Source organism: Rutilus rutilus (genome assembly GCF_951802725.1).
Source record: "Rutilus rutilus genome assembly, chromosome: 7".
Classification (NCBI taxonomy): domain Eukaryota; kingdom Metazoa; phylum Chordata; class Actinopteri; order Cypriniformes; family Leuciscidae; genus Rutilus; species Rutilus rutilus.
In genome coordinates, this window is record NC_140221.1 from 25,392,895 (window position 1) to 25,417,876 (window position 24,982).

The 24,982-nt window shown below is 39.1% G+C and overlaps 1 protein-coding gene across 3 annotated transcripts in view; it reads left to right on the top strand.

The window, feature by feature from the left end:
- The window catches only part of lrch2 (leucine-rich repeats and calponin homology (CH) domain containing 2), a 101,428-nt gene that overhangs the window by 73,816 nt on the left and 2,630 nt on the right, over window positions 1–24,982 (top strand). For all 3 annotated transcript variants that reach the window (XM_084414351.1, XM_084414350.1, XM_084414349.1), the window contains 5 exons: window positions 20,426–20,479; window positions 21,229–21,292; window positions 22,715–22,827; window positions 24,146–24,283; window positions 24,512–24,589. In XM_084414351.1, the coding sequence (XP_084270477.1) occupies window positions 20,426–20,479; window positions 21,229–21,292; window positions 22,715–22,827; window positions 24,146–24,283; window positions 24,512–24,589 (447 nt within the window). The remainder of the gene's footprint in view (window positions 1–20,425; window positions 20,480–21,228; window positions 21,293–22,714; window positions 22,828–24,145; window positions 24,284–24,511; window positions 24,590–24,982) is intronic.

Consider the following 24,982-nt stretch of genomic DNA (forward strand, 5'->3'; position numbering starts at 1 on the left):
AGAGTGATTTCTCTTATAGGCAGATATGCGCTTTCTGGATTAGTGGGAGTGGCTTGCGGAGCTGTGCAATGTGGTGCATTGTGGGAGTTGTTGTCTTTCATACAAATGCGTCCTGAAGTTATTTTTTCTTTCCTCGGTCACGAAGGCACCAAATTCAAAATTTATTTTACATTTCGACTACATATATGACCCACTTTAAATAAAAAACAATGTTCAAATGGGTGGAATGCCCCTTTAAATGCCACGGCCTACCTGAGCATTGTTTCTGACCATGTCCATCCCTTTATGACCACCATGTACCCATCCTCTGATGGCTACTTCCAGCAGGATAATGCACCATGTCACAAAGCTCGAATCATTTCAATTTGGTTTCTTGAACATGACAATGAGTTCACTGTACTAAAATGGCCCCCACAGTCACCAGATCTCAACCCAATAGAGCATCTTTGGGATGTGGTGGAACGGGAGCTTCGTCCCCTGGATGTGCATCCCACAAATCTCCATCAACTGCAAGATGCTATCCTATCAATATGGGCCAACATTTCTAAAGAATGCTTTCAGCACCTTGTTGAATCAATGGCACGTAGAATTAAGGCAGTTCTGAAGGCGAAAGGGGGTCAAACACAGTATTAGTATGGTGTTCCTAATAATCCTTTAGGTGAGTGTATATACTGGCCATGATAAACATCACAAAAACTTACCTCTTGCTCCATTTCTGTAAATCTGTTTTTATGAATGAATGACTCTCTCACCCGTTGCTCTAGTCTTCTTCGTCAACACGCACTTGCACCACCTGCTGGTGAGGTCGACTAACAGCTATGGAGAGTTTCAATTGGCAATCTACTGATATTCCTGCTGTTCCCGGTAAAATGTTGAATTTTCTGTTGAATTTGAACCACTGAATTTGTGGAAGCGAAATTGTAAAGCGAAATAAAATGGACCGAAAATTGCCTGTCGAATATTATAGGTTGTATTTTTAAACAGAATGAATATTTTGGAAGTGAAATCTGAAAGGTGAATATGGATTATTGAATTTTTAATAATGAAAACATGTGTGAAATGTTTGGAATTGAAATATTCACAGCTTAAAGGGGTCATATAATGGTACATGCACTTTTACAAGTTGATTGTACTGAAATGTGTGTTGGCAGTGCCTGTACACAACCATCATAAAATGATATAAATCCATCCAGTGTTTTTTTTTTTTAATCTTCTTATATGTTTTCCCCTCTCTCAAATCAAGCCGTTCGATTTTGTGACGTCACAGAATCCGACGCCCCTCCCACGATTGTTGATTGACAGCAGCGTTTCAACACAGACCCGCCCTCGCACGTGAGCAAGCTGTCAATCATAGTCCGCGCGGACCGGCGTGGTCATTGTTGATACGCTGGAGCACTGTCTATGAGCAGAATGGCGTCTAAGCGATTGTGGTATTCTGTTCTTGGGTGTAATAAGGAACACAGCAGTCATTTTGATGTTCCTAAATCCGAACCGCTGAAGACGCAGTGGCTGAGTTTTGTTTTCGAAGGGAATATTCCCCACGATCAACGTCAATGCTTTCATGTTTGCGCGAATCATTTCACACACCAGACTGCTTTACAAACGAGGTCAGTATAAAGCTGGTTTTGCTAAGAAGCTGCTCCTGAAAAAATTATCGGTACCAACTATTCGTGTTCCTGCTGCACCTCCAGAAGAAGAAGTGAGTGTAACGTTTTATTAACCTTTATATTAATATTTATATTAATCTTTGCAAATCGCTTGCTGCACACTTCACGATGAATGAGGCTGTTTACACTCAGGGTACATTACGGCATGTTTTCTATATACGACATTCTCAATATAATTCATAATCCCACGTTTATAATGAACAACGCATTATGGTTATTGTGTTATTGTGTTACGGTGTACGCACAGAACAGAGGGGCGGGGTGAGCAAAGCTCATTATCATTTAAAGACACATGCACTTAAACGGCGTGCTGAAAACAGAGCTGTTTTTGACCAGGTAAAATTAGTGTTTTCTTACAATACTAATGAGAATTTTTAATTAAAGTATATTACAAACTTTTAATTTAGACCCTAAAGAATCATATTAGCTTGTACAAAAATGGCATTATATGACCCCTTTAAATATACAACCATGTTGAATATCAGCCCATAAAAATGCAAGCCCTAAAAATACAATACATTAATATGCAATGCATATTTTTTCAAGTAGTGCAATTCAACAAGCTTTTTGGTTTCAAAAACATTTGTCATTATTTTACTTCCATACACGCTGCATATAGAAATATCTGCTGTTGCGACTCTGGAAAGCTGATCGAGCCGGCGCGAAATAAAAACATTGTTATATGTATTTTAAATAATACACTTTACAAATTATACACAACATATATGATTATTTTACAGTTTTGTTTTATTTCCAGACCATTAGTAGTATATTCTGCCACCTTTCCTGTGTGGGCCAACCATCAATCTGGGTGAGGCAGTGCCACCCTGGCTCTTATGTGGCCTTGCCACTAGTGCATGGTGCAGTGTTGCCCCAAGCCTTACACTATAAAATCACAAATTTCGAGTGTCAGCTGATAAGTCATAAATCTCTGGAGCATGTTAACATCTATGCTGATGTGTCTATGATGCTTTAAACATTCTGTAGACAGATGAAACTAAAGTTCAAAACACAACACCATGTGTGACAGAACACCAACATCAAAGCCTCGTCCCATCTTACATCAAATGAGATGCTTTGGCACAAACTCAAGAGATTGATTGATTAACAGCAGACAGACTCAAACTGAAAGAGTTTTGTGAAGAAGGAGTGGTTTAAAACTGCTTCTGATTGTTGTACACATCTGATCCACAGTAAGGGCCCTTTCACAGCTACCTTGTTTGGTCCGGATTTTCAGACTTTTCAGTTTGGTCCTAATCGAAATTACAGAATAAAAAATTCGGGACAGTCATGAAATCTAAGCTGTTGTCCCGAATCCAGAATCCGGCCCTAATTGTCCCGGAAATTATCCTAAAGCAAAATCTTGAGTAGTTATTTTCTGATAAAACATTTAAAAACTGTCCATGGAGGTTGAGTCGTCCTGCAGCCAGCCCCCGCCGGCTGCTCATTGGTTGCAGCATTTAAATTTTTTTTTTTTTTAAATAAAAATAAATTTAAGTTCTACAAAGATACCGCAGGCGCGAATTTATATGCATTGATAATCGAGCGCAAGTAGGGTATATGTCGAACGTCGCATGACGAAACCGGAAACCTGGTCTCATCGCATCCGCTTGTCATAGAAAGTGTTAACAGCCGTATGAACTGACGCCGATATCTATGGAATTTTAAGGTAATCAGCTAACCTACCTATCTCACTTTGTTATTGGCGTTTTATTCTATTTAAATATCTAAACGTTAGTGTGAAGATTTTATTTTTTTTTTACTTTTAAATATCGATCTTCACATGCGAGGGACATTGGTTATGATCATCTTTGCTCGCTCCTTTTAAGTTATCTTGAGTAAAACAGTAAAAAAATGCAAGAAGCACATACAAAAGACCTGAACCGGAAGCGATGCGTTCTGTTTTCCGGTTTCGTAATGCGACGTTCGACATATACCCTGTTGCAGCAGCCGCGAGGACAGTGAATGTGCAGGCAGCCAGTCGTAAAGGAGTGATTGATTGGTCACTGTGTGCAAAAAAATACTTCGGCCTAATGTCTGATGTCGGGTTACACAAAGCAAATCATCTACACAATTATTTAGTTTCCTTATTTAATGACCAAGTCATTTAGTTGTAATAATAATTTTGGCATAAGGCTTATTAGCATTAGACTATAGCCTGGTCTGATTTACGCACTGTTACAACAGCCATTGTTTTGTTTTTTTTCCACAATGACATTTGAGTTCATGATTTTAATGTTGTTTTTTTGTGGCAGACTATAAGGACTAATGACAGACTGTTGATATTTGAATAAAAATATGTTTGGTTCAGGTTTGAAATTCATTATCTTTTATTATAGGCTATGTAGTCTAATATCATAGTAGGCCTACCATTTATTCAAACCTAGTGAATTATTTATAAATTTTTAATTACTTGTTATGTGAAAATTTTAATGGTAAATGTCAAGGAAAGAAAATGGGTTTAAATGGGTGACTTGTAGGTAGCCTTTAGTGTTTCTTTGCAGGACACACAGACACGCATCCCATACCTATTCTTCTGTGAGGAAATTTCCCTTCACTGTTTGTCATGAAAAATGCACTGCCATGAGGTAAAACATTGTTTTGCACTCAGTCAGCTTCCTTGGAAGTATCAAAAGATCAGAATTAGAGGGCAGCTTCCTTGGAAGTATCAAAAGATCAGAATTAGCAAGCCCAGTCTGTGTCCAGATTACTTCACAATAACAAAGTATTTCCCCTAACTGTAACTGAGAGAACAAATGAGAGTCCTTGAAGGATCTGTTTAGTTTGAGTTATTATGGATACATTTGCATTAGCGTTTAATGCTCTCTTTTACTTTTAAAGTGGTTTCTTACCACTGCTATATAGGACACTAATGATATGAAAAAAAAAAAAAGAACATTAGGTTCCACTTTATATTAAAGGGGGTACTTCACTGCTGGTAAATGGGCTTTCAATAAAACTTGGCTGCCTATATCCACCTTATTTTTGTAGCAAATTAGCTCTATGAAATATTAATAATCAATAATAACTGGTTATAATTGATTATGAATATTTGGATCAGTTAATATAATTAACTTATTGTTGTAAATTAATATTACAGTCAATTAACCTGTTTGTGCTGTGAACACTCAGTGTTAATTATTTATTAATTCTAAGAAATGTACATTTACGGGGCATGGGAAATGTCTTTCCTACTTTACAGTACTACTAAGAGCAAGTAGTCAATATCTATGATTAGAGACTCCAGATATGAGCTTGAGACACGGACAACTTTACGTGTGACATGAACAAGATTTTATTAACTAGACTAAACACTTAAACTACTGTAACATACACATACATACATGCATACAGTTTACCAAGGGAAAGAGAGCTGAAGCTGAAGCGAGGGAAAGTAAGAAGTTATAGCATTGTTTGAAATTCAGCAGATCAACAGCCTTGAGCTTACCATCAGTTTAGTTCTAACACGCCCTTCTTTAAAAGGGGTAAGGATACTTAATGTATCAAATAATGAGACTAAGTTCAATACATGCATGTCTCACCCATTTGAATCAAACTGTCCTGATGCAATTTGTGGAGGCTTCAGTTGATCTTTGCTGATGTTGTCTTGATTAGAGAGAACCAGTGTGAGTCAGAGGATCTTTGGTGAATGGAAAGACAAGGCCGAAGCCTGGCACAAGCTTGAGGGTCCTTAGAAAACATCTAGTTCAGCATCATCTTCACATCAGGATTGCAGAAAATGACTAAGAGTAAGAGGGCTGATCTTGTGATCAGTGATTTTTAAAGCATGAAGATGTCACACCCTCTGGAGGTGTGTGAGCCAATAAGAAGTTTTCCCTTTGGAGGGAATTTTTTACGATCCATTGTGTTCTAGCAGGGCATTTGAATATGTACAGTGAGGAAAATAAGTATTTGAACACCCTGCTATTTTGCAAGTTTTCCCACTTAGAAATCATGGAGGGGTCTGAAATTGTCATCGTAGGTGCATGTCCACTGTGAGAGACATAATCTGAAAAAAAAAATCCAGAAATCACAATGTATGATTTTTTTAAACTATTTATTTGTATGATACAGCTGCAAATAAGTATTTGAACACCTGAGAAAATCAATGTTAATATTTGGTACAGTAGCCTTTGTTTGCAATTACAGAGGTCAAACGTTTCCTGTAGTTTTTCACCAGGTTTGCACACACTGCAGGAGGGATTTTGGCCCACTCCTCCACACAGATCTTCTCTAGATCAGTCAGGTTTCTGGGCTGTCGCTGAGAAACATGGAGTTTGAGCTCCCTCCAAAGATTCTCTATTGGGTTTAGGTCTGGAGACTGGCTAGGCCACGCCAGAACCTTGATATGCTTCTTACAGAGCCACTCCTTGGTTATCCTGGCTGTGTGCTTCGGGTCATTGTCATGTTGGAAGACCCAGCCTCGACCCATCTTCAATGCTCTAACTGAGGGAAGGAGGTTGTTCCCCAAAATCTCGCAATACATGGCCCCGGTCATCCTCTCCTTAATACAGTGCAGTCGCCCTGTCCCATGTGCAGAAAAACACCCCAAAGCATGATGCTACTACCCCCATGCTTCACAGTAGGGATGGTGTTCTTGGGATGGTACTCATCATTCTTCTTTCTCCAAACACGTTTAGTGGAATTATGACCAAAAAGTTCTATTTTGGTCTCATCTGACCACATGACTTTCTCCCATGACTCCTCTGGATCATCCAAATGGTCATTGGCAAACTTAAGACGGGCCTTGACATGTGCTGGTTTAAGCAGGGGAACCTTCCGTGCCATGCATGATTTCAAACCATGACGTCTTAGTGTATTACCAACAGTAACCTTGGAAACGGTGGTCCCAGCTCTTTTCAGGTCATTGACCAGCTCCTCCCGTGTAGTTCTGGGCTGATTTCTCACCTTTCTTAGGATCATTGAGACCCCACGAGGTGAGATCTTGCATGGAGCCCCAGTCCGAGGGAGATTGACAGTCATGTTTAGCTTCTTCCATTTTCTAATGATTGCTCCAACAGTGGACCTTTTTTCACCAAGCTGCTTGGCAATTTCCCCGTAGCCCTTTCCAGCCTTGTGGAGGTGTACAATTTTGTCTCTTGTGTCTTTGGACAGCTCTTTGGTCTTGGCCATGTTAGTAGTTGGATTCTTACTGATTGGATGGGGTGGACAGGTGTCTTTATGCAGCTAACGTCCTCAAACAGGTGCATCTAATTTAGGATAATAAATGGAGTGGAGGTGGACATTTTAAAGGCAGACTAACAGGTCTTTGAGGGTCAGAATTCTAGCTGATAGACAGGTGTTCAAATACTTATTTGCAGCTGTATCATACAAATAAATAGTTAAAAAATCATATATTGTGATTTCTGGATTTTTTTTTTGTAGATTATGTCTCTCACAGTGGACATGCACCTACGATGACAATTTCAGACCCCTCCATGATTTCCAAGTGGGAGAACTTGCAAAATAGCAGGGTGTTCAAATACTTATTTTCCTCACTGTAATTTCATTCAGTCTTTAAGAAAAGAATCTTCAAGATTCTTATAATACTAATCCGTCACAAAGTTAGCAAAATGTTATGCAAATTAACACATGGGGGACGAAGATTGGAGTTTATAGAGACCAAACATGCCACACATATGATTTTGGTAAACCATAGTATGCAAAGTCTGAAACATTAACCCAATAGAGTTTACAAGAATACATAGGCCAAACCACATAAAAGGAAAATCATAAGATGGGAAAATTAGATACATGTTTATACATTTCTCAAGTGGTTATATATAGAATATAGGATTAACAGGGTTTATTTCTCCTTCTCAGTGAGAATTAAGTGAGAGTCGCAACTCTCTGGAAATTCCTTTTGGGGTCGTAAAACTTCTTATCAGTCTTAATGTGTCCTGTAACAGGACACCGAGTTTTGCCAGTGTGTTAGATTCATTTTAGTTTTGAGGGAAGTTTCATAGACCTTTGTTGGGAGAGTGAGCTTGCTGGATTATTCATTAAATATAATGAATAATTTGTGTGTGTCTGATTGGTCCAGATGCTACAAATCCCCCTTTTCGAACGTTGTTGTCCATGCTATAGACAACAACGAGCAACGTCAAAGGTGCAGAACAATCAGACACCCTTCCGGTTTGTGTCTCCTGGAGTGGTGGTTGTTCCACGGTGGGTGATGTAGACAGTAGCCAAGTCCAGGTCTCTGCAGCAGGTGCTGAGGCAGCAGGTGCCTTGACAGTGTGTCACCTGTCGTTTGAGGCAGGTGGTTGCTTGTGACTGCAGGGGGTGGTTATGGGTGTTGTGTAGCGTGGAGAGAGTTTCAGACTGACCTAGTACTGGTAGCAAAAGGGCAGCAGGTTGTCATTCGGCCTTGGTTCTGCACCCAGTCACCAGGCATCTGAAGTCTGCAATGTTACTCTGCTCTGGCGGCAATCCTGACTTGAGCTTGCCTGAGTTGTGTTTGGCAAGAGTCAGAGGTTCGTTCTTCCCAGTACTCCTCAGGTGAGTTCTGTTCAAGGAGCTCTTTTGCTAGTGCTAGCAGCTCTTGTAAGCAGGCGTTTCCAGCTGTCTTTGTGTAGCCTCTGTTTGGCACCTGTGTGAAAGGTGTAGAGGAGGATGTTGTTGTAGACTGCAGTGGGATGTCCTGTGGTGTTTGCTGGGTGAGGATGTTCTTTTCCATGGCTCCTCCCAGCGGTTGATCTTGTGTCTAGGTCTATGGCCATGGTGAAGGTTCTGCCCTCTGCTGGCTAGGAGCTTTTTGTTGAAGGCTCTTGCATTGTGGCAATGCTGGGTGCCTTCTGGTGCCAGCTTTGGATTCTGGATTTTGCAGTTCAGAATCACTGGGGTCTTACAAATCCTTTTTGAGGAGGCCTTGTGTTTGTTAAAGGCCTTCTGTGTCAGGTCACGCAGTTGTTGGATAGGCATTGTGTGGGGGCAGACCATAATGCCTAAATGGTGACTTATAATAGGATGGAGGTTTCTGAGGAAAAGGCTCTTGAAGCTGGTGTCCTCCTCCATCCCAGGTTCGTTATGAGCTCCGAAGTAAGTCTGTGGTAGTAAACATAGGGAGTTTCATGCCAAACCTGTTTGGTGTCTAGGACAGCGATCAGTTCGTTTTTTGGCTCTGAGAATTTCTTTATGATGGCTTGTTTCAGCTGCTGGTAGTTAGACTGGATGTTTTCTGGTTGCCGAGCCAGAAAGCGTCGCAACTCTGGGCTGGATGTGATCCAGATCAGATAGAGTCTATCTTGATGAACACTCATCAAAGACTGCAGGTGAAAATCATTGTCTCGCAGGTAAGCCTGGACATCGTGGTCTCCTGCAAACTCTGGTTTAAATGCAGGGATCTGTCTGGCCATTCAGTTGAGGTCTTTGAGTGTCACTACACGTGTCATTTCAGGATTCGTTTGAATCAATCCTTTTCCTTCTGCGGCTGCAGAAACTTTCAGGAAACTGTCCGATGACGTTTTAAGCAGAGGGGTTTGTCTCCCCCCTTTGTAACTCTGTGCTTGGCTGGGGGAGGTTGCTCTGCTGATTGCAAGTGGGGGAGTGAGATGTCTCTCCTGCTGTGGTTCTTTTTGCAGCAGGTAAGAGTGTCTAGGTTCTCGTTGGACCATGTCAAGTCCATCTTTGTGTTGTCCAACTGCTGGGTCAGTGCCTCAATTCCAGCTCTGGACACATTCATTTGACCTTCACAGGCCATGATTCTGGCATATTTATCCAAGAGTTCAGAATTTGCTGCTTTTAACTGTGACTCTTTGTGAAAGAGTTCCTTTTTAAGGTCCTCTCTGGCGGTCTTTTCCAACTGCTCTCGTTGTTTAGCAGCTGTCAGAGCCTTTTGAGGCCTGTGTATTTCCTCCTGTGACTCCCTTCTGCCAGGGTCCTTGGGTCTGTCCTGAGCCTCCATCTCTAGCTGGTCTATGCGGCTTTCAGCTTGTGTCAGCTCCTTTTGGGACTCTGTGATCTGGCGTTTGAGGTTGTTTACCTCCTGTTTCAAACCTGTGAGATTGTGGGCCAGGAAGAAGATAACCTCAGTCAGATATTTGTGGTCATACCTCTGGTTTGTCTCATCTGTCATTAGTTCTTTTCCCTCGTTTTCCAGTTGCTTTTGGTTCTGGTGCTGAAGGTCGTCAGCAGCCATGGGTAAAAGGGTGTTTCTCATAACACCTAGCCAGTCCTTTTGGTCTGCCATCTGGGCAGTTAGGCTGAGCTTCTGCAACATTTCGCCACACTTGTGGTGAGCGTAAGGGCAAGAGACTAATGCAAGATCAAACTGAATTTGGAGCTAAAGGCAAAGTGAGACAGCTATGTGTATAATGTACAGAGGTGGAAAGAGTACTGAAAATTTGTACTTAAGTACAAGTACCGTTACATTGCTGAAATAATACTCAATTACAAGTAAAAGTACTGGTGTCAAAAAAGTACTTAAGTAAAAGTACAAATTACTCTTCTCAAAAACTACTCAGAGTACTAGTTACTAGTTACTTTTTAGCTGGCGATAGTTAATGTATTACCAATAAATATTCAACCAAATCATAGATTTATGTAGAAAATAGCTACTTTTAACACGTTTTTACCTTATTGATGATCTTTAGTCATGATAGTGGAATTTCTAACTTCAATATGACACCTTGAAATATGTCAGTATTCAGTAGGCCTAGCCTATAATTTTTAATACCATCGGGAAAACTACCACATACTAAATATTTTAATATCTACATTTTTGTCCATCCATTTTGTCAAGGCAATCATTATTTTCAAGCATCGAAAAGCACAAAACTCATTGTAACAGTAATCAATTTGAATGGAAAAGTTTAATTCAAGTCTTCTGAAGAGACACGTCCACTTTATACCGTGAGATTTTAATTTAGGTTTTTGTTTACATATTTAAACATTGATGATCAATAACCATTACAATAATCTAACTTAAATATTTACTCACTCAGTGTATTTGTCTTTACAATAGGGTAACGTTAACTGTTGCAATAGCTCACACACATAACTTTTGACAACGTTTAATTCAAGAGCATGGAGAGATTGGAGCTGGACGTCATTTGAGTCTGCAGTGAGAACCACTTGGAGAGATTCGCGATTGCACATGATGACACAGTCCAAGAGCGCACACTCAATAACTGAGTCCAGTTCATTCGTATATTTGAGAGCTCGCGTCCAGTTTTCTGCTATTACATGAATGTGCCCTCGCCTTATAATATTGCACTCGTGACATTTTCCATTAAAATATGCCATAGAAACTTGCAGGTATTAATAAAAGTATGCGTAATAGGCCTACATGCAATCCCGTGCTGAGAGGAGGCGGGTGTGTCAAACTCGCTGTCGTTGAGATGAGAGAATGAGAACGCGCAGCTGGTATCGTATCGGTGTATAGGCCAAAATGAGTATTGACAGATATTTCAGTATTGATATGTATCAAAATATAGATATTTTGACAATACTACTATGTAGTTTCTTGTTTCTCCAAACTTTCAATCCAGCCATTAATCACTCTGAGCTCCTCGCCTCCTTCACTTATGATCAGCTCTTCAGAACCTGCTGCTGCGGCGGCTTTAATTCAGTCCAAATATCAGGGGTTTTATTGGTCCATTTATGATCGAATATTTTTATTGGCTACCGAAATGCCGGTCAAAGATTTGAATATCAATTCAAATTGTACTCAGTAACGAAATGTGATTTTACAAGTAGCGAAGTAGATTACTTAGTTAAATATGTACTTGAGTACAAGTAAAATTACAGATTTAAAAATATACTCAAAAAAGTACAAGTAGCCAAAAAAACGACTTAATTACAGTAACGTGAGTAGTTGTAATTCGTTACTTCCACCTCTGATAATGTACAGCTAGGTTTTGCCATGTGTGGTTAACAAGTGAAATGTGTAGCCGACTATTACTATCTTAGCTGCAAATAGCAGGATGCTCAGATTTGTGTGGATCTGAGTGGCTTTGCTAAAAGAGCGTAAGCCTAGATTTAATAAATGACTTAAGATGGTTCTTTTGGTCAAATTATTTCTCAGAACTTACTGATAGCATACAACAGGCTTGATCTCTGAACAAATGAAGAAGAGAAAGAAAGGAAGAGGAGAGCTTTCCGATTAGATTGTGTTTATTAGTGGTGCTCAAAATTATGCCATAGCAATTGTCTAGATTACTTGTGTAACTTGCTCGTAAAATTGAAGCAACTGTGAAAATAAACAAAATCAAGAAGGAAAGTATGTCTAGTTACTTTTGTGGTTTTATGGGGAAATAAAACCACACTAGAACAAGAGGGTTAAATGAAAAAATTAATAGCTGACTTCTATTATGATTAAAATTAATAAAAAGACTTAAAGAAGTGAATTACAGCAGAATTACCTGGTATTGGGAATAATCAATAGCACTTATGATCGACCATTAGATTTGCTTTGGACATCATTCTATAGTAGGTCACAGCTGCTGCGTGTTCAAGACCACACCATGTTTGTCCCTCCATAAAGTTTAGTCAACATGCTATTGAAAGTTCCCAATAACTTTAAAAATTATTCTCTAGCTAAACAGTTTACATGTAATTAAGTTAAGATTTAATTAACAAAGTAACTGCAAATTTAGCTGAACAGCGTTCAGTAAGGAATGCACCTGAAAAGTGCTGGTGAAATTAAATGAGAAGAATTAAAGTTAAGGAAAGAGCAAGTGAGGATACAGAAACCAGAAATGGGGTTAAAGGAAAATGATTTAGATCACTTCATACTGCATACACACAAGCTGTAGTTAAAGGCTTCATGTAAATGATGCTAACAGCTAACTGTTGAAGTTATTAGTTAGCTTAGCCTAAGCTGAAGGGCTGCTAGGTTGGGTTAGCTTAGCCACCTAGGCTGGTTTGTTTACAAAATGGCGTCGGAAGGTAACACGTGCTATCTAGAGTTAGCACTTCCTGTGACAAGTCGTTGTCATGGGAACCAGTGCACTTCAGAGTTTCAGTGAGTGAAACACAGTTTTGATCACCAGGTAGCTATGCTTTTTAGATGCACAGATAAAGTTTAGATGAATGACATCAATCTAACTATAATTTGTAAGGCCTTTATACTGTAAAAAGGGGAGCATTGCCCAAATCTACATTTATATAACACTGTACTGAGATTTCTTCATCAGAAACAGGTTAAGAAATACTGCAATTGAAATTTCTTCAACCAAAGCAGAATAATCAATTCTGGTACAGTTTACATGCCGCTGAGCTGAGATTCCCTCGTCAAAACAGACTTGTGCTTTAATACTGAAATTGGGATTTCTTCGCTAAAATCATATTAACCAAGGTGTATTCTGTGAATGTGCGAGACTTCCGATTTATTAGCCGCAGGGTTTGAAATTAACACCCGCCAAAAATCAACTGTGGCAGGTAACGCTGTCAAATCACTAGTCAATTTGGCGTGTTACTTATTATGTTTACTCACTTTGCTGGGGAATTTTACTGTGTAAGCCAAATCTGCGCAGATTTGGTGCAAATACTCAACTCGTGAGTCATCATGATAAACAGTGTATTGCGCAGAATCTGCGCATATCTGGCTTACTTGAATATGCAGGCCACAACGCAACAAATAACGGTGCGCTTGTTTATTTTAAAAAGCATTTGGTTAACAGAAAAGACATTATTTTCCAACATCCTACTTTTTTTTTTTTTTTTTTTCTAAAACACACATACATTCCCATTCCCAACTCATTTCCCATTTCGAAGTATTATAGTGAGTGAGCGGTTACCGTGAGGAAACTTTCAGTGGCCCTGGAGGTCCATCCATTTGAGAGCTACGTGGGCTGTGTCGGACAGTTCTTTGTCAATTTCTCCTCGTGTCTCGTCATCATAGGCGTAATTTGCGGGTGGGGCATGTCCCCACCATTTTTTGCCAGGGTCGATATTGTCCCCACCACTTTTGAAACATCTCGTGGCACGGATGTACCAATACAAATAAATAAAGCATCTCCAGTTAACTAGCAAAGTATTCTTTTCGTTCGTTTGTTAAATAAGAAGCAATCTATCGCTGAAATGTTTTTTTTTTTTAATAAAGTGATCAAAGTGCTCGTTGCCGCTGCGATCAGTGGCACTGATACAGTGTTCTCTTGTGGCTCGCGCACACGCCGCACAGTCTTCACTCGGATGCGAGCTTCAATCCGTTGTGGGCGAAAATGCCTTGTTGATGCTAGAGGTCAGAGGAGAATGGGCCGACTGATTCAAGCTGATAGAAGAGCAACTCTGACTGAAATAACCACTCGTTACAACTGAGGTATGCAGCAAAGCATTTGTGAAGCCACAACACGCACAACCTTGAGGCGGATGGGCTACAACAGCAGAAGACCCCACTGGGTACCACTCATCTCCACTACAAATAGGAAAAAGAGGCTACAATTTGCACGAGCTCACCAAAATTGGACAGTTGAAGACTGGAAAAATGTTGCCTGGTCTGATGAGTCTTGATTTATGTTGAGACATTCAGATGGTAGAGTCAGAATTTGGCGTAAACAGAATGAGAACATGGATCCATCATGCCTTGTTACCACTGTGCAGGCTGGTGGTGGTGGTGTAATGGTGTGGGGGATGTTTTCTTGGCACACTTTAGGCCCCTTAGTGCCAATTGGGCATCGTTTAAATGCCACGGCCTACCTGAGCATTGTTTCTGACCATGTCCATCCCTTTATGACCACCATGTACCATCCTCTGATGGCTACTTCCAGCAGGATAATGCACCATGTCACAAAGCTTGAATCATTTCAAATTGGTTTCTTGAACATGACAATGAGTTCACTGTACTAAAATGGCCCCCACAGTCACCAGATCTCAACCCAATAGAGCATCTTTGGGATGTGGTGGAACGGGAGCTTCATGCCCTGGATGTGCATCCCACAAATCTCCATCAACTGCAAGATGCTATCCTATCAATATTTTCAGCACCTTGTTGAATCAATGCCACGTAGAATTAAGGCAGTTCTGAAGGCGAAAGGGGGTCAAACACAGTATTAGTATGGTGTTCCTAATAATCCTTTAGGTGAGTGTGTGTGTGTGTGTATATATATATATGTATGTGTTCATATAATAAAATAAAATATATTCATAAAAAACACCCCAAATGTTTATTCATTGATGTCAAAGTCTTTTGGAAAATCTGTTTGTGGCAGACAGTGTTGATATTGTGAACCAATGTATGGGAAACACTGTAATATAATTTGACTGCTAGTATCAATTATAGTTTAACGGCCCTCTGAAATCAAAATTATTATTTTTTTGCTTTTTGTATGAATATGTTAGGCTTAAGGTTATGAATAAGCTGGTGTGTTCCAAACCAATGACAAAATTTGCATTTAGGAGATTCATTCAAGCATTCAAAACATACAGTCCCTCACTTCCGCTAAAATGGATCACAGATTTTTATGACATCACCGTGGACTTCAGCTTCTCATCACATCTTCTGTCCAATCAAATGTTGTCTAGAATCTAAAGCGTCCCGCCCCCTATGCTATAAATACCACCTGGTCAAAGCGACCGTTGACATGTCGTGGAGCAGTATGGGTTTTTGCCAGGGTCGATATTGTCCACACCACTTTTTGAAATAACTCGCGGCACTGATGTACCTAATACACATCTCCAGTTAACTAGCAGGGCATTCATTTCTTTCGTTGGTCAAATAAGAGGCTTTCTAGCGCTGAAATGTGTTGTTTTTTAAATCAAGCTGCTGAGCTCCTTGCCTGCGATCAGTTGCATCGAAACAGTGTTCTCTTGTGGCTCACACAGTGCGCACAGTCTTCAATCTATCGCCGTCTTCACTCAGCGCTTCAATCTATCACCGTAGCGGAGACTCTATTCGTTCCAGTGAAATCACAAAACAAATTGCACACAAACGTATCCCTGCTTGATATACAACCACTGATTAACATATTCGGTTTTGATGAGGAAAAAAAACTATACGAGTGCGGATTAGAACCCAGAACCTCTGACACGCTTGGCAAAAGTTCTGCCACTAGACCATGAAAGTACAGAAGTTACAGTTGCAGATCTATGGATTTACTCACGTGAAAATACTCTGCACTAACAATATATATTATATATTGTACACATATTGTACATGTATGTCTCTGCATTGTATAGCAACCTCCTCCCCCCGACTAGAGTTCTCAACGGGCCTGAAAATAACAACCCGACCCGACCCAGCCCGTGGCTTTTAAAGCCCGGACCCGATGTAACCCGACACATCAACATGAATTATCTGCCCGAACCCGGCCCGCGGCCCGATGCCACGTCGGATTTTTTTTTTTTCTCATACACGTATTATCATGACCAGCAGACGGAAATTCAAATCAACCTTTAATGTTCACGCCTTTTAACAATACAAACAACTGAAACAATAAACTTTAAATATATAAATAGGCTGTAGTAGCGACGGTGAATTCACCTGAGGCAAGTTTACTTTTCACCAACTCCATCTTCTTCTCCAGGCTAAAGGCGTGCACGCAGCGGCGTCAGGTCTGCCCCCGCCCCTCTCCGTGATGCGCTTGCACGCAGCAGCCAGACTTTCTTTACGGTGAACAGCAGCGATGATTAATAAATGGTTTTTTTTTTTTCACTGACTGTAAAAGATTAAGCCCGAGGTCCGACCCGACCCGAGTCATTTGATTATATTTTCGACCCGAACCCGCGGGTCCCGTCGGGTTTGTCGGGCCGACCCGACCCGTTGAGAACTCTACCCCCGACACCCCACAGACCAGACTGTCCCACCCACTTTTTAAAACAAAATTATGCCACTGGTTGGAGATGAGTGTTCGGTTGCTTGTTTTATTCCGTTTTCCAACTGTACATTGGTTAGGAATGAAATGGCTAGAATTTATTCACACCTCTACAATTGAATCCAACGTATCATCAGCGCTTGGATTCGCTTCCGTGGTGCTGTCATGTATGACTTGCAGTCTGTAAGGTAAACTAAACGCTATTGGCTATTTGAAAAGGGGGAGGAGCCATTCAATATGTCCCGCCTCAGCTTCCTGTTTCAGTGGAAATTACATCAACGCATCATACAAAAGCATTCCAAGGCACTTCAGTGGGCCTTGAACCTATCCATCTTCATTCTTCACCATCACGTTTAGTAACACCAAAGAGTATAGAAGGCAAGAGGTGAAACTCTGATGCTTTTTAGGTAACAGCCACTAGGTGGCGCTTCGGTAACTTTACACATTTACTATTACTATTATTAGTTACTATTACTCCACTAGGTCTGAAATATATATTGTACGTTTAAATCCCCTGGATCACGCTACAAACATGATGATCTTATAGAACATGATGCATCGCTGTGTTTGTTATCCCATAATTGGCTTTTTCTTTTTTCTGTTTTTTCTTCTTTCTTTTTTTACATAGTCTTGATTTAACGGACATTGATATAAGACATACTTCAAAAACAGTTTACTGTCAAGCTGTTAATTCCTGTTGTTATTTATTGTCCAACATTCCTAATTGTTCTTATGCATGTCCTTAATTTAATTTCATATGTTGGTATTAATTCAGTGTTTATAATGCTTCAACTTCAAAGAATTTCAAACTGACATGGTTTATAGAGAGCAAAGGTTTTGTGGAAAAAAAGTGGTAGACTTAAACAAAGTCTGTCAAATAAACTGTTAAAAGGATTTGATGATCACTAGTCTAGTGATTGTACATTTATTCTGTGTCGTCATCATTCAGGTTGGATTTCAGCCTAATTTAATTTATTTTTTAACAAAGCAGTTGATATTGCCATAGCGATAGCGAGAAGCTAGTGGACTGCCGAGTCGCTTTCACCCCAAAATGGCGGAAGCGTAGCGCTGCTGCTGGGCTCTGGTGTTGCAATGGAACGTTCTATTGGCTTTCACTTCTTGTAAGTTCTTTGGTATCACTTACAGTTGTGCCCTCACCACAGTGCAACAGTGAAAAGGGACCCTCTCAAACAGTGTCGCGCCGCATTCCGAACGTATACACGTATGAGAGCGACATACACCTTACATGTAATAGACAAAAATAAACACCAGTATTCGGTACGAACCGATATACCGCCCAGCACTTTTAGCCGCTATAGGGAAATAATTAGAAGAATATATCAAAGTGCAGTACACTGTAAAACTGTTTGCGCCACAAAACAGCCTGTTTATAATTGAGACAATACATTAAAATGGCAAGAAATACCAGTTTGCAATATCAAGCAGCATAACAAGCCGTTTTGTACAGCTAAAAATAATTGGAAGCGAATGACACCGAAGCCAGGCACATTAAAATTCAAATAAGGTGAATATAGTAGCAAGACAAAAAAAATTTAATAATCTGTGCTACTTACTAGAGAAACAAGAGGACTTTTTTTTTTTTTTGCCTTCCCTTTTGCCAAATAGGTAGGAAAACTTCAATGCACTTTACATACTGCAGTCCAAGGCCTCTCCCACCAGTCTGCACTCTGCAATGGATATGCTTGACCAGAGTATAAAGCTTTGCTTTTTGTAGGAAATACTACTTAGCAAACTTTCAATCATAATTGTGAACTTGTATCAAGTGTGGGTATCGGCAGGTTGGAGAAATGGGCGTGACGAAGGTTGCGGCGTGGAGAAAGGTCTTTATCATTGGTTGCAAAAGCTGTCTGTCAAGGGTGTGGGGTAGGATTAGGGGTTAGTTTCTGTTGTAGCAGTTCACCTTTCGGCACGCCCATTACTCCGACCTACAACTATCCTTGTCTCACTTGTATTGTTCCTGGGTGCAAGAGTTCAAAGAGTAAACATTAAGAGGGAGTGATTTATTGTGGGTTTTTTTTTTTCACTGTGTGTCTTTAGTAAACCCTGATAGTAGTTTTTTAATGCCAAAAGAGGGTTTACCCGAATCCCACCTCAGTAGCAGCAAGTGTTTTGCAATAGAGGGTATGCGCATGATGGGAAAGAGCTGTGTGATTGTCTGTACAAGTAGATTGTAGAAAGAGCCATCTTTTTACAGAAAAGAGAAGCAAATGGATCACTGCAGTTCATAGAAACAACTGGAATCCAGATTGAACTCATCTGCCTGACGGTAACAGCTGATGGGTATCCAGATAACTTTATAAGTTTATAACTTTATAAATTCGCCAACAAATCTAGTCTTGAAGTAAGACCAAGTGTCAAGTCAAATTTATTTTGTGTTGCCTAGCAGATAAAGCATTCACAGGCTTAGTTTTATGTATTTCCCCGGTGTCGAAATCAGGTACTTTTCAAGAAACCCGATTCCTGGCTACATTTGTTTTACTCCCGTTTTCACAGTTGCCCCTATTAAAATGTTGCAGGATATTTTGCCACTCAATCTGGCTGAGGGAGCGTGTCCCAATGGAAAAATGATGTCAGTGCATACACTTTATACAACATGTACATAAGTGCATATACCTAACAATTTGTGGTTGTTTTTTGATGTAAGTACATAGTAGTTAAAGACACCTAACATGAACGGTGAAGGGTTCACCACACAATAGAATTCCTGTACACACCTCAACACACACCTGTTCACAACCAATCATCTAAACACATACAGTACATGCAAGTCGTCCTGGAAACATTTTGTAATTGCCAGTTGATCTATTTTGAATGAGGCAATTCATTCACTGCAGCTACGTGATTTGACCAAGAGGGAAGATGATTATCTTTCCTGTTCTTGAGATCTTGTTTATCTTCATTTTATGTCATCACTGTATGAATTCCAGGACTGTTATGGGAATCGTCTAGAGAATTTGCTCTCCCTCTTTGCTCTGACAAGTGTAGGTGATGCCAGGCTGATAATTCAATTTTTGTTTTGTCTATTATATGATGTCTTACTCTCTTCTCCAAAAAAGAGAGTTGTATTGCTTTCCTGAATCAAGCTTCTGCTTAATAAAACGGTTAAACATTCACAGCCATTGATTTTAACTTTCAATTGAAATTAATTGATTTAAAACAGTGAGGAATGTTTGTGACTCAGAGAAAAAGAAAAGTCATGGTTGAGCTGGAATAATGAGTAGCCTTCCAAGTGTATCAATAAAGGAATCAGTTTGGATCAGACAGGTTTCCAGCTTTCCACATAAAAGGGAAATCAGGAAAAGAAACGATTTGTGTGTGTGACTAGCAGAACCTGAAACTTTTCTGGTATCGGGTATACCTAAAACTGTTCTTAAGATGCGATTGGAGAAAGAACATGAACATAAACAGATTATTATTGTGCTAATGTGTAAGAGTCTGTCTGATTGGCATATAAAGCAACATCACTTTTTTATGTGAAATGCATCATGCCATGATAATAAAACTGGCGAGGGATGAATTCATTTTTTAAAAAAGTATTCAATTTGTGGCTGTCTCCACAAATGGTTGAACAGAAAACACTACAGAAATGGTAGAAAAAAAAGTGTATCACATCAGTGAATGATGTGTATCACATCAGTGTATTAACATCAGGGGTGCCAATAATTGTGGGACACATGATTTCAAGTTTTTTTTTTATTATTTTTTTTTACCACCAAAGTAATGAACTTAAATGAAAGGTTGGATTTTTCTCTTTTTTTGCATTTGGGTTCTATGTTGTTTTAAAAAAAAAAGGAGAATTTTTAGAAGTCCACGACCACATCTTAAACAGGGGTGCCAATAATTGTGGAGGGCACTGTATATGTACATGAATATGTATTTTTTTCCCTTATCTCAACCTAGACTATTAACTGCATTTCAGATGTTAAAGGCTGAAAAAATGTGTCACAGATCTGATCTTCTGGCTCCCTGTGTTTCCCATTTCAGTATAAGTGTCAAAGTGCTCGAAGAAACTCAAGTGGCAACGACAATGATTGTGAGGTGAGACTTTGTGTGTGTGACTGTCTGCATGTCTCTGCTTGAGTGTCACTGTTTTATTGGGTTTCCAGTCATGAAAAACATGACAGCCAAAAAACACTCATTCACTCATATTTATATTTTAAGAAATGCATAAAATAGTAAGGTTGCATGTTTTCTTCAAATTCAATGGTTAAGCATCTTGTCTAGACTTCAAAATCATAAGACAGACTAGTTTTAGTATACATTTGTTTCATTGCCCATATGGTTGATTGCAACATAGGCATATAAAGTTAAAGAATTTCCATATTCCTTAAGCACTGTCATAACCAGTTTTTTGAAGAAAATATTTCATTCTTCATCCACCACAGAAATATATATAGTCATCAATAGCTACGTTTACATGGAGACCTTTTGTTTCAATCGGAATGAATTCATTCTGATTGATGAATCCAAACGTAGTGTTTACATGAACGCTAAATAAAGTGATTAATTTCTCTAGTTATGCTCAGCTTTTCATAATATTTCATCGGCTGCAAATCTGCTCTTTTGTCAGTGCAGTCAGTAAAGTTTATTGGAAATTCATTGGAAACCTTGGTTTTGTACCCCTGTCTGACTCTGTAAAAGTACAATATAACATTCACAAATGTAAAACCGGCCATCTCAGTCAGAAGAAACTGAATCCATTTCATAATTCAGGATTGTTTCAGGAGTGTTTGCTGTGTTTACATAGGGCAGTTTTTTCCAGCATGACAATGTCTGTGTTGTTGCAGGAGGGAATGCGGTCTAATGAGTTCACCACAACTCTCACTGTCTTTGGCCTGAAACCAAGATCAGGTAAATCTTTGGGTCTATTTACACTTGTCACTTGCATTTTTACTGATCAGATAGCGCAGCGCGTTAATGTGACTCTGATGAACTTGCATGTAGTGTGGGAATTGATGATCGGATTTATATTCGTTTTGCAGAGTTCACGTCACTGAATGCAACAGATATGCACTGCAGTTTATTTATCATCACTGTTGTTGAGCTTTCAGGTTGTGACGCATCTCAAACCAACAGTGGTTTGAGTGATCAGATTTAGATCTGTGTCGAAAGCGTTTCAGAGGGTATTTATACATGGTCTTTTCAGATCTGATAGCTATCCGATCGCATGCAGTAACCAGGTGTAAATAGGCCCTTTATTATAAGCCCTAAATAAGCATCATGTCTGAAATCGTCTTTGAAGCTCTTTACTACATTCCCACAGATATCTTATTCAGAGACTGTACTCAAATTTTACGATCTCTTTCATTTCAAAAAGTCAAGAACTGCATTTCTTTGGAAAGATATCATCTTGAACTGTGGTCTTGAACTTTAGTGATACCAAGGTTTGTAGTAATAGGTGGTATTTTTTTCATGACTTTGCAATTCAGTGGAAAGCACAAGGAAGGCTTGTGCTTCCTGTCTCACAGAAAACAATGGCAATTGAGCAGCATACAATACCAAAACCGCTTGTTATCATTCTCAATGCTTCCCTTTTTTATTTGAGTCAGTCATATTTTTGAAATATTAATATCTTGTGCTCTGAGACCCACAAATAGCTGCTGTAGAAGTAGCGCTGCTATGTGAACAATCAATTAATCACCTGTTTTGATATGTTTTTATCATCTGCATAATACAGCATAAAGACATCAACAAAACAAATCAAAACATGCTTCTCTATATGTTTTGTTCGTGTAAATTAGGCCTCATACTATAGCAATGTGAAATAGGTTTACCAAGTGCTGTGAAAATATGGAGAAATCCAGAAGTGTGGTTGTTTAGGCCTTTTAATGGCCATGTAATGTTATTTCATCCAGTAAATAACTGTCTGGCTTGAACAGAAATACCACAAACAGCTGAAAACCATTTGAAACCGTAAACTCTATATACAAGGTCATTTATGTTTTTTGGTTTTTTTTTCACATCAAAGTGTCTTAATGCAGATGTATTTGTTTAAACCAGGGCTGCAACAGCAAATTGCTAAAAATGTGAATTATGGAGCTATTCAACAGTAAATTTCATTACTGATTAGTCAGATGTGCATGAACAAACTTGATCTTTGAAGGGCAGCCATGGGAGACCTCTAAACTTCCCCTGTTATAAGCTAATGCTAATGAACAGACAGGAGACACTGAGTGACCAGGTTTACACAGTGTGCATATTTAAAGTTAGTTGTTAAAGGAAAGCTTAAATGAAGAGAAGCATGATGATAATGACTATGTGTTTACTACTCAGCCTTCTCCCGTGGAAATCGTCAAGACTTAAGCTCCACAGACCCAAGCTTTACCATGAGGAGAAAGATGGAGCACCTCAGGGAGGAGATGGAGCAGATCAGACTCCTGCGGCAGGTCAGAATTCCACCGTAACATTCCTCTGGCATATTTTACAAAGTTAAAAAAATATATAATCAAACATGATGTCAAATCAAGCTTGATTCATATCTCTAGGTAAGCCAAGTGAAACACTCAAAAACATTGTTCTGTTTTTCATTTTAGCCTAGAGGTTTATTTTGTAAAAATTCTCTTTAAATTTCTTATTAGTGTTTTTAAATCCACTCGTCGTAAAATTGATTTCTTGCTTTCTTTGGACAATCTTCTATCTGCTTTATGTTTCTACTTGTCTCTGTGGAGCTCTCATCAATAGTGTAAACTGTACTTGATGTAAAAAAAGGACGATCTATTTCAGGGAGTAATTCATACCACGTAATTAGACAGGCTGGAACAAACGTATCCTATTTAATTCTGAGGAAAGGATTTAGGGCTGGGTGATATATCGCATGACATTGTTATGCATCATCACCTGCTTTCAGATGGAGCGGCATTTACTACACTGACAAGCTGAGCTATATTGCAGTAATTATCACGTCTTGCGATAATTAATGCGATATGGCTCAGCTTCTCAGTGAACTACGGCTCTGTGTAGTAAATGCCGCTCCATCTGTCAGCAGGTGAAAAGTTACTATTTTTTTTTATTAATTTTTTTAAACTTTCTATTATATAACAAATTTACACTACTGTTTTCAACATTGATAATAAGAATAGAGCTGTCAAATCGATTTGAAAAAAAACGTTTATGTTAGATGTGATTAATGGCGATTAATCATTTTGACAGCACTAAATAATAAGAAATGTTTCTTGAGCATCAAATCAGCATATTAGAATGATTTCTAAAGGATCATATGACACTGAAGACTGGATTAATGATGCTGAAAATACAGTTTTGATCACAGGAATAAATGACACTTTAACATGTATTCAAATAGAAAACAGTTCTTTTAAATTGTAAACATATTTCACCATATTTCTGCTGTATTTTGGAACAAATAAATGCAGCCTTGGTGAGCAGAAGAGACTTCTTTTAAAAGCATTACAAAATCTTATCGATCTAAATCTTTTGAACGGTAGTGTGTTTGTATATTCACTTTTTTTACAGTCTATGATACACACACACACACGCAGTGAAATGCTTGCTTGTCTTTGCTAATGATTTCTGGTCATGTCCAACTTCCACCTCTTCTGCTATGTGCTGTCCTTGGTGGTGAAGAGCGAATGTGATAGCTGGAATGACTGAACAGAGCATGGAGGTTTAGCACGTGGATGATTCTTGGTTATTTATATGATATACCTGTCTCTTATTTGGAATCAAATGATGATGGTTTTTTTGCAGAACCTCGAGTCTAGGTTGAAGGTTTTGTTGCCAGATGATGTGGGTGCTGCGCTGATGGATGGTGTTGTTTTATGCCATCTGGCCAATCACATTCGCCCTCGTTCCGTTGCCAGTATTCATGTGCCCTCCCCTGCGGTGGTAAGTCCCACTGAATGTTTCATTCAGACTTTCTTGGATCTCCTTTTCTGATAATAAATAATGAAATGTCTTAAGAGTATTTCTGGGTTCAAATGAGATTTTCTACACCTTTGTTTAGCATTCAAAACAAGCACATAAATTGTTTGATGTTGTGTGGATCTGTTTAGTGCTAGATACTCTACTCTCTGAAGGTTTTTATAAAGGACATTGTCTGTGTGTCTTTAATAGCCAAAGCTGAGTATGGCCAAGTGTCGGCGGAATGTTGAGAATTTCTTGGATGCTTGTAAAAAGCTTGGAGTGACACAGGTATGATTGCATGATTGCATCTGTTTTCATCCGATATCTGCATTTTTTTAATAAATTTTTTTAATTTGAATTTGATATCGAATATTTAATTGATTCTACATATTTTAAAATTACAACATAATCTAGTTTTTACTTAAAGGGATATTGATAGATGTGAACATGTTGAAGAAGTTGTGCATTCTTGCAAAAACATTTTAAGTTGAATGTTTATCCATATGTCATACACTATATTTTAAGGTTTAAGGTCAGTAAGATTTTTTTAGAAATGAATACTTTTATTCAGCAAGGACACATTACATTTACCAAAAGTGAGAGTAAAGCTATTTATATTGTAAAGGTTTCTGTTTTAAATAAATGCTGAAACGTATCATGGTTTCCACAGTAATATTTGGC